This window comes from Anopheles coustani, chromosome 2 (genome assembly GCF_943734705.1).
Source record: "Anopheles coustani chromosome 2, idAnoCousDA_361_x.2, whole genome shotgun sequence".
Lineage (NCBI taxonomy): Eukaryota > Metazoa > Arthropoda > Insecta > Diptera > Culicidae > Anopheles > Anopheles coustani.
In genome coordinates, this window is record NC_071289.1 from 27,988,733 (window position 1) to 27,998,649 (window position 9,917).

Below are 9,917 nucleotides of genomic sequence, written 5' to 3' on the forward strand. Positions count from 1 at the left end.
TCGTGTCTCTAATATGTACACACTAATTCAGTGACCTGTGACCACTTCACTAAACTTATTTGAAAGAGGGTTGTGTTTCCCATTCACAACCACTGCTGTTGCGGAGGATGCAAATAAATAAAATCAAGTGACACCAAAAACAACTGGTTTTGTCTATCTTTCTGTCCAAAAGAAAATTTAAGCTTTATTTGTAACAATGTTAACTTTGCGGATGTTTTTAGTAATTGAAGAAGTTTCCATCACCTGTTTGGCGCGAATAGCCCGGGTTTGTGAGCGGTGTATGCGGTCCGGTATTCATGAGCTTCACGCTGTTCGGTGATGCCTTTTCTCGTAAACCACCAACGAGCAACGGGTGTTTCAGTGGGATGATCTTCTCCGGGCTGAGATCGCGCGTGTTCCGAAGACGACGAAACGTGCTCCGGCCAAGCGTTTCCTCCTGAAGAACGACGTCGTTTTTGCCCAGGAAAAGATCATCCGAGTGGTTGTACTGAGCGGCAAGGTTGATGTCCAATGAGTCTAGAGGAATGTTTCTATCAGCATAAAATGTAAAGAACTCCATTATCCAAAGCCGCAAAATAGGATGGAAGAGTTTTAGTTTGTACTTACGCGTGATTAACAAAATGCGCCGCTCGGCGGGCGGAACTCAATGTTTGGTGGTAAAACACCCGCTCGTTCGGGGGCAACGAGTCGGACCAACGTTTCGACGAATGCGTTTTCGGTGGAACAGGTAAATCCTTACGGTAGCTGCCTTCCCCATCGATACAGGGTATGTGCTCTTCGTTTCTTTCCCGCTTCAGCGATGTTTCACGTTCCTTCAGCACCATAGTGTTTTTTTTTCGATTTCTCCAAAAACAACTCGAAACAATAAATGTTTTAAAAATGTATTCCTTTTAATAGAAATTTTAAACACGTCTACGAAATCTTCTGTCGTTAAATGTACTTTTCACAGTCACAGATGTAACTCGTAACGCAGCATGCTCAGTTATCGCACCGTTTTATGCTTGCACGATACTATTCCCCCTGCCGCCGTGTGCATAGGAATGCGTAGAATGTTTAATCGATTTTTCGAACCTAGTAACCGTTGAGTCGGCAACATTCCTCACACATGACATTCTTTTAAATTGACGATACCGTATTTTACCCTTCCGTGCTGACCGTTTTGGGTACCTTTCGTTCAGGCGAGTTACTAGCCTCAGCCTTGACATCGTTTTCCTCGACATCGGTGTCGCTGCGTTCCTTTTGCTCACGCTTTTGTTTCCGCTTGTTCTGATTTTGCGTACTTTTAAGCATTTTATTATCGCTTAACCTAGGGAATGGAGAGAAATAAAAGCAGTTGAGGAAAGGTTGAATAAATTAAATAGAAAAAAATTGCTCACATCTGCATCGCCCTAGTGCCCGGGCCCCAATGAGCGGCGGGATTTTCCGGGAAGCGTGAAAGCGATTCTTTCCGGCTCGTTGGATTCGCCTGCGGGTGGATGTCTTCGATGTTGTATTCTTTCGCCGGTTGCTTCGACAGGATAGCCGTTAGGGGAACGTTCTCCAGGAATCGTTCTTCTTTAACAGGATGTATTCGGTGCCAGCAGCGAAGTATGTCCCACAACACACCCACGGGGGCATCTGTTTTAATGGACGTCCTGCTAGCATGCGAGAACGACACTCGGTAGCCTTCGTGTAGCAGGGCCGACCGCAGTTTGAGCATACCGATCGATTCCAGTTTCAATATTCCGCACATGCGATCCAGCGTGTAGTAGAGCGGAACATCGTGCAGCTCCTCCCCAATGACCGCAAGCGTTCCATAGATGCGCCGGATCGTAGTCAGACGTTTCGCTTCTTCCTGCTCAAGCGTGTGCATCAGTTCAGTTAGAAATTCTTCATCGTGCATCGGTGCAGACCAAATCGGTCCTCCCATGTGGTGCTGGTGATTGCAGTGCTCACACCGACTCCCGACGAACGGGCCCGTCGGTGTGCCAAACTTTATTTGCTGAGGATTGGCTTCGGTGGGATTAGGCTTAAGCACACCGAGCGGTTGAAGGGTAAGGGCCTCACAACCGGTACACTGAAACACCATAGACTGCTTGCTACTGCTTTTCTTGCACGCGTACTGCCCAGTGTAGACGCGGACGAAAACCCGAATATAAAAATCGGCCGATATGCTGAGCAACGGTTTGATGTACCGCCCGTATCGGGTTGCCGTCGTTTCAATGCAGCGAAGCAGAATGCGTAGCGCAAACTCGTGACATGCTTTCGTTTTAAGAGGTACAGAACCGTATTTAACATAGCATGCCTCCGGTGAGTTTCCAGCGAGCACGGCCATATCTGTGGCAGTGATTAGAAGTAATCCTCCGTCCTCAATGCTTTGTACGGCCCCATCCAGAAACCTTGTCGGGTGTCCATAGGGATCGAGATCAATTGCCGTAAAACGCTTGTCCGGTTTCGTTGACATGTACATCAGCGTCCTGCAATGTCGAGCCGTTGAGCTAATCAGGTTCCGACTCACGTTCGGGGGTTTTGCTTGTACTTACATTGCGTCGTTAAAACTCGGCGTTATTAGATGCTCAATATTGTTTTGCTTAACATTCTTTTCGATCGATTCAACCGCCGATTTAGATAAATCGTTGGCAATGATCTCTTTCACACCAGGGATTTCCTTCGCATACCGTATGCTACGCAATCCGGTCGCGGAAAGCGCTTCCAGTATCCGGAGTCCATTCTGATAAGAAGATAAAGCATTTAGAGTAGACTTGAAGAGCCGGTTAAAGCACGATAACATACCTCATGTTTAACGCCTGCCTGTAGCGAAGCTTCTCCGTTCGGTGCAGCGTATGAAGGATCTTTGCTTTTACGTTCCTCTTCCTTTTCACGTTGAAATATCCTGGAGAACGTCCTAAGGACACATATGCTCAGATCGCGATTGAATTCCTGCACCGGATTGTAGAACACATGATCGGCCAGGAGAATCTCGGCACTGCCTTCGCGAATGGTTTTTAGCATTGCATTGCCATCGCCTTTCTCGTCCATTTTTCTGGCAGTGGAATGCTTTTCAGACCTCGAGATGATGAATATACGACTGAGAACTATTCTTTGAAGAAATTGTGCTGATTGAAACGTAAACAAAGTTGCACGTGCCATCGGCAATCGTTCTCTGACAGCCGGTTTGACAATGAACACAGCAAAATGGTATTCAAATCTTTTCTGTTGCTGTTATGTTATTGAGAAGTTTTATGTTTCTAACAAGAATAAAATCGTTTCAATTTTATTTAAAACTATTTTCTACTTGTTGAACCTTGCAAATTATACGACAAAAAGTCAAATTCATTTGAGAAAAAAAGACCATGCAGCAAAACGACGGTGCTCATGCAGCAAAAACATCGCAATTGACATTTGTCCCTTTTTCTGTTTTGTTTACGTAGCCGTAGAGTGTCATTCCAGATGACAAATTATTGTTCAGATGTGTTTTGATTGTTCACGGAAGAAAGTAACATACGCTAGAATTATTGGGTGTATTTTAGCGTAATTATATAAACGCTACACAATGGCAGAGGCCGCACTGATCAGCGAGCAAATAGAAGATGACGAGGTGCAGGAAATTCTCAAAACGGGAACCGACCTGCGGCAGTATTCGGCTCAGATCGAAAAGGAATTTAAGGAGGTCGAAAATCGGTCCATCGACGATTACATCAAGGAGAGCCAGAACATTGCCAACCTGCACTACCAGATTGGCAGCACATCGAACATCCTCGAGCGGATGGAGTCGATGCTGATGGACATACAGGGCGCTCTGAACAACATCAGCACCGAGATAACGTCGCTGCAGAAGAAATCGGTCTCGATGTCGGTTCAGCTCACCAACCGTCAGTCGATCCGGGCACAAATCTCACAGTTCGTAGAAGACATGGCGGTGCCGGAGGAAATGGTGGCCACCATCATGGACAGCCCGGTGACGGAGAAGGAATTCATGAACCACCTGAATGAGCTAAACCACAAGCTCAATCTTATGAAGGAGCTTAACTTTAAAGAATCCAAATCCTCTCAGGACGTTAGCGACGTGCTGCAGAAGCTGAAAGTGAAAGCGATGAGTAAACTGCGGCTCTACCTGATGGAGCAGATCTACAAGTTCCGCAAACCGATGGCCAACTACCAGATACCGCAGAATGCGATGTTGAAGTACAAGTTTTTCTTTGAGTTCATCCTGTCCAACGAGCGCGTGGTGGCGCAGGAAATTTGCAACGAGTACGTTGACACCATGGGAAAAATCTACTACAGCTACTTCAAAAGCTACTCGACCCGACTGGCCGCGCTCAAGTTCGAGGAAGCCGTCTCGAAGGACGATCTGATGGGATTGGATGATTCCGTTCCGAAGAGTATATTTTCGAAGGCGAGTTCGCTGAAGAACAAGAGCACAGTGTTTTCCATCGGTGATCGTGGTGACGTACTTAATCAGCAGCTAGAGGCCCCAATAATCGTGCCCCATGCGCAGCAAAAATCCCGCTATGCCTACGAAGCACTGTTCCGCTCGGAACAGTACGCCCTGGTCGACAACGCCTGCCGGGAGTATCTGTTCGTGACGGAGTTCTTCATTCTACGCGGCCAACAGGCGCAGGAGCTCTTCAATCAGATTATGGGAAAAACGACTGCTCTTTTAATTGTAAGCTTACGAGTGGAGTTCCCGTTGAATATTATAAAACGTCCTCTTATATTTTGCAGAAAAATTTAGAAACCTATGTTCAGGATTGCTACGACACGATAGCTCTCTTTCTTTGCATTCAACTGTGCCTACGGTATCAGCTGATGTGCCACAAAAGATGTGTTCCGGCATTGGACAAGTATGGATTCTTCCATAGATTTCCTTCCACTCCTTGTGATCCTCGAAAATCGTTTTGATTGTCCTATTTACAATTCAAGGTACTGGGACAATCTTCAAGCGGTCATATGGCCACGGTTCGAGCAGGTGTTTCGAATGAATATTCAAAGCATCCTCGATTGTGATCCAACCAAATTTCCCAAAGAAACTGGTCCCCACTATGTAAGTATCGATCATAAATCTCGTAAGGACGCACTGGTTAATTTGAGAAAAATTCGTTCCAAAATAAGATCACCCGCCGTTATGCCGAGTTTTCGGCCGCCATCGTTGGGATTTCGGAGAACTTCCCCAACGAGCTGGTCAGCCATCTGCTGCTAGAACTTCAGGAGGAGGTAAAGTGCTTCATGCTGCGCATGGCCGCCATCTTCACCACCCGCAAGGAGCAGCTAATTTACCTGATCAACAACTACGACCTGGTGCTCGGTGTGCTGATGGAGCGCACGCGTGACAACTCGAAGGAAGCGGAAGCGTTCCGTGAACTGCTCAGCACGCGCAGTGCGGAGTACGTGGAAGAGATCCTTGCCCCGCACCTCGGGGGCATCATTCAGTTCGTGAAAGACTGCGAACAGATGCGTGACAAGGAGCAGACAGAGGAGCTTAAACGGCAGGAGCGGCGATCGTTGCAGCTGGTTGCAAACTTTTCCGCCAACTGGAAGAAATCGTTGGAAGATCTGAACCGGGAGGTATTTCTGTCCTTTCCCTCGCTGGTCACCGGTTCGCAGCTGTTGCAGCTGGCGCTGGCACAGCTCGTACAGTATTATCACAAGTTCTACAAGCTGCTCACACCGAACGCTCGGGCCCAGCTGGTAAACATTCATGTGATAATGATCGAGATAAAAAAGTATAAGAGTAATTATTAGGCAGGGAAATTGGTAGGAAGTGCAATTGAGAGGGTGTCATAGAGTATTTGGGAAAATTACCACGTATGTACTTCACTTTTTAATATTTATTGGTTGAGTAGAAAAGACAAGCTCTAAAAAACACATTATAATATTGACCAATACGCTCCTTTGCTCTTCCTGAAACAGGGAGACCTCGGGGGAAAATAATATTGCAAATAAAATCCTTCATTCCAACGGCTACGGAAACATGGGGCGCACACGTGCTTCTCTTCTCCCTTTAATCTTCATCCTGCAACAGCATGTCTACCAGATCTTCATTGGCGCACTGAGAACCATCCAAGCGCTGGGGCGATCGCCACCTCAGCAGGGTTGGAAGAAACACCAGATGGGTTCGGGGATCCTTACGGTAGGGACAGTTTTGATCCTTCCAGCTGCAATGCAACGAGTTTAATGATTAATGGTCCATGACATCACCGAGAGACAGCTCAAGTGTGTCCGATGACAAAGCACAACTTGTGTTATCACCGCCCGTAATACTCACAATGGACGCTCAATTTCAACCGTTATGAAATGACTTTTTTCCGGCGCATTTTCCAGAGCCTTCGTCACTACTGGTGCGGCTGAAACGAACAATTTGATTGGAAAGGAATGATATTTAAATTACTTTGTGTAATTTCGAGTCGGGAGGCGTCGAGAGTTGTACATCTTTTATCTTATCAATGAATTGTTTGTGATAGAACTAATCACTTTAGGTGGATCACTGTAGTCCACCTATTTTTTCCCCGGCGAACAAAAAGACTTACCCTTGACGCAGTACGGACACCAGCTTTCCCCATTTTCGTCCTTGCTCCCGGTGAACAAGATATGGACCGGCTCGCCGCTGCTTTCCAAACTTTCCGCCAGCTTGGTAAACTCCTCGTATCCAGTGACCTTATGTTTCACAACCATTCTTGCGAACCTTATCAGCGATAGGCGCATTCACAAATGAAACGAATGGTATAAAAAAGGAGTATTTATACTGACGATCACGATAAACTTAGCAAGCTATTCGTTGTGCAACCAGAAGGCAACACAAATCTGCACAGTGTGGTAAATGTTTAGGAAAGTAGAATGTTGTGCTATGCTTCAATCGCTGTTGACAATTCACAATTGACCAGCTCAGCTGACTCACTTTCCGCTGGAGCTTCAAAAATCTTGGTCATAACTAATGGCTAAAGCAACTAATTTTTAATAACTTTTTAGTGGCTTGCCCAATTTTAGCGCCATACTCCTCAAATGAAAGGTCTTTTAAAGAATGATAACTCTGTGCAACAAAGACTCTTCCGTAATTCTTGTCGCTAAAATTCGATGTTTTTCATGAGAACAAAAACTTCGTTTTCTTTTTGTTCTAAGCAATCCATTGAACGTTCTACGTTTTTATTGAAAAATTGAAATTATCAGAAGGATAATTTTAATATTTTTCACACAAAATATAAAAAAATGTTATTCCTACAGGTCCAGTGAAAATATAAACTCCATGCCAATGTGACCCCAATTCGAGGCATACTTTTCACCGGGCAGTGTGTTATTGTTGCCAATGTCAATATCTGTCAAAAACAGACAAGCGCATTTTGCAGTCCTTCTGTGCCGGGTGTTGTGGAATTATCACAAATTGCGTAAAATAAACGCAGTTTTAAATAGTTTTACCAGAACGGCAGTTCGGGGAGTGTACGATGACCATTAGTAATCTGATCAGATCACGATGCAGTCTGGCGGCCGCGAAAACGTTCCTGGAGGTAAAGGAAACCATTCCGGTGGAGCACGTTACATAATTTTACATGCGGTTATTCATTTTTTATTTCACTATTAGAATGTGAAATCGTTTTCCAGCCATGCGACTTTCGCGGAGCACAAACCGCTAGAAAAGATTCGTAACATCGGTATCTCGGCGCATATCGACAGTGGTAAGACGACGCTGACCGAGCGTATCCTGTTCTACACTGGCCGCATCAAGGAAATGCACGAGGTGAAGGGCAAGGATAACGTCGGTGCTACGATGGATTCGATGGAGCTGGAGCGGCAGCGAGGTATCACCATCCAATCGGCTGCAACGTATACGATCTGGAAGGATCACAACATCAACATCATCGATACGCCCGGACACGTGGACTTCACGGTGGAGGTAGAGCGCGCACTGCGTGTCCTCGACGGTGCCATCCTGGTGCTGTGCAGTGTCGGTGGAGTGCAGAGTCAAACGCTTACCGTGAACAGGCAGATGAAGCGTTACAATGTACCCTGCCTGGGGTTCATTAACAAGCTCGATCGATCCGGTGCAAACCCGTACCGTGTGCTCGGACAGATGCGCTCCAAGTTGAACCACAATGCCGCGTTCGTGCAGCTACCGATCGGTGTTGAGAGTAACTGCAAGGGTGTGATCGATCTGGTCAAACAGAAGGCGCTATACTTTGAGGAGCCGTATGGGTTGAAGATCCGAGAGGATGAAATCCCTGCCGATATGCGCACGGAGAGTGCCGAACGGCGCCAGGAACTGATCGAACATCTATCGAACGTGGATGAGCGAATCGGTGAGCTGTTTCTGGAGGAAAGGGAAGCCACAGTGGAGGATATTATGGGTGCAATTAGGAGGTCGACACTGAAGCGCACCTTCACGCCGGTTCTCGTGGGTACGGCGCTGAAAAACAAAGGTGTTCAACCCCTGCTGGACGCCGTGCTGAACTACTTGCCACACCCGGGCGAGGTGGAGAATATTGCACTGGTAGAGAAGAAAGAGCAGGAAGCACAGAAGGTTATCCTTAACCCGGCCCGAGACGGAAAGGAACCGTTCGTGGGGTTGGCCTTCAAGTTGGAAGCGGGACGTTTCGGACAGCTTACCTACCTGCGCTGCTACCAGGGGGTGTTGCGGAAGGGCGACAACATTTACAACTCGCGATCGGGCAAGAAGATCCGTCTGGCGCGACTGGTTCGGCTACACTCGAACCAAATGGAGGACGTAAACGAGGTGTACGCGGGCGATATATTTGCCCTGTTCGGTGTCGATTGTGCCTCGGGCGATACGTTCGTGACGAACCCAAAGCTGGAGCTTTCGATGGAATCGATCTTCGTGCCCGATCCGGTCGTCTCGATGGCGATCAAACCGAACAACTCGAAGGATCGCGACAACTTCGCCAAAGCGATCGCACGCTTCACAAAGGAAGATCCCACGTTTCACTTTGAGTATGATCCGGACATCAAGGAGACGCTCGTGTCGGGCATGGGTGAGTTGCATCTGGAAATCTACGCCCAGCGGATGGAGCGCGAGTACAACTGCCCGGTAACGCTCGGTAAACCGAAGGTGGCGTTCCGTGAAACGCTCATCGCGCCGTGCGAGTTTGACTACCTGCACAAGAAGCAATCGGGTGGTCAGGGACAGTTTGGTAGGGTTACCGGCGTGCTAGAGCCGCTACCACCGCACCAGAACACGTTGGTAGAGTTCGTGGATGAAACGATGGGCACGAACGTGCCGAAACAGTTCATCCCGGGTATCGAGAAGGGCTTCCGGCAGATGGCGGAAAAGGGTCTGCTGTCCGGGCATAAGCTATCCGGCATTAAGTTCCGACTGCAGGATGGTGCGCATCACATTGTCGACTCGAGCGAGCTGGCGTTTATGCTGGCGGCCCAGGGTGCACTCAAGAGTGTGTTCGAAAACGGAAGCTGGCAGATTCTCGAGCCGGTCATGATGGTGGAGGTGACCGCCCCGGAGGAGTTTCAGGGTACGGTGATTGGACAGTTGAACAAACGGCACGGTATCATCACCGGCACCGAGGGTGCCGAAGGGTGGTTCACGGTGTACGCCGAGGTTCCGCTGAACGATATGTTCGGGTACGCCGGTGAGTTGCGCTCGAGCACGCAGGGTAAGGGCGAGTTCAGTATGGAGTACAGCCGGTACTCGCCTTGCATGCCAGAGGTGCAGGAGAAGCTGGTGCACGACTATCAGGTTTCGCAGGGGTTGGCCGTAGATAAGAAGCAGAAGAAAAAGAACTAAATCCGTAGGCACTTGGTGTCGTTCCCCCCCTTACCCCCATGAATTTGTACATAGTTTTGTTTTCGTCATGCTAAGATTATATGCTGTAAACGTATTATAAGCGAAATATATCAAACACTCGACACGACGTTCGGTGCTAAAACGAAAAAGCGAACACTCTCTCAGTCAACACAGCGACTCTGATGGCATAGGT

The 9,917-nt window shown here is 47.7% G+C and overlaps 5 protein-coding genes across 5 annotated transcripts; 2 read left to right on the plus strand and 3 right to left on the minus strand.

Annotated features, from left to right (window-relative positions):
* Positions 1-217: 217 nt before the first annotated feature.
* On the minus strand, positions 218-824 carry LOC131266186 (cilia- and flagella-associated protein 276). Its single transcript, XM_058268563.1, has 2 exons — positions 607-824; positions 218-530 (listed from the first exon to the last, which is right to left on the minus strand). Exons 1-2 carry the CDS (start codon positions 822-824, stop codon positions 218-220), a joined length of 531 nt encoding a protein of 176 aa, XP_058124546.1.
* Positions 825-877: 53 nt separating this feature from the next.
* LOC131266185 (tRNA (guanine(26)-N(2))-dimethyltransferase) lies at positions 878-3,086 on the minus strand. Its single transcript, XM_058268562.1, has 4 exons — positions 2,773-3,086; positions 2,523-2,710; positions 1,377-2,456; positions 878-1,306 (listed from the first exon to the last, which is right to left on the minus strand). Exons 1-4 carry the CDS (start codon positions 3,016-3,018, stop codon positions 1,138-1,140), a joined length of 1,683 nt encoding a protein of 560 aa, XP_058124545.1. The 5' UTR covers positions 3,019-3,086; the 3' UTR covers positions 878-1,137.
* A 393-nt stretch (positions 3,087-3,479) lies between these two features.
* Positions 3,480-5,739, plus strand: LOC131266184 (vacuolar protein sorting-associated protein 52 homolog). The gene is made up of 4 exons (XM_058268561.1): positions 3,480-4,645; positions 4,705-4,823; positions 4,903-5,023; positions 5,092-5,739. The coding sequence occupies exons 1-4, from the start codon at positions 3,533-3,535 to the stop codon at positions 5,719-5,721; spliced, it is 1,983 nt and encodes a 660-aa protein (XP_058124544.1). The 5' UTR covers positions 3,480-3,532; the 3' UTR covers positions 5,722-5,739.
* A 50-nt stretch (positions 5,740-5,789) lies between these two features.
* Positions 5,790-6,949, minus strand: LOC131266188 (thioredoxin domain-containing protein 17). Its single transcript, XM_058268573.1, has 3 exons — positions 6,507-6,949; positions 6,245-6,323; positions 5,790-6,134 (listed from the first exon to the last, which is right to left on the minus strand). Exons 1-3 carry the CDS (start codon positions 6,679-6,681, stop codon positions 5,981-5,983), a joined length of 408 nt encoding a protein of 135 aa, XP_058124556.1. The 5' UTR covers positions 6,682-6,949; the 3' UTR covers positions 5,790-5,980.
* A 394-nt stretch (positions 6,950-7,343) lies between these two features.
* On the plus strand, positions 7,344-9,867 carry LOC131262454 (elongation factor G, mitochondrial). The gene is made up of 2 exons (XM_058264457.1): positions 7,344-7,478; positions 7,553-9,867. The coding sequence occupies exons 1-2, from the start codon at positions 7,416-7,418 to the stop codon at positions 9,722-9,724; spliced, it is 2,235 nt and encodes a 744-aa protein (XP_058120440.1). The 5' UTR covers positions 7,344-7,415; the 3' UTR covers positions 9,725-9,867.
* The last annotated feature ends 50 nt before the right edge of the window (positions 9,868-9,917 follow it).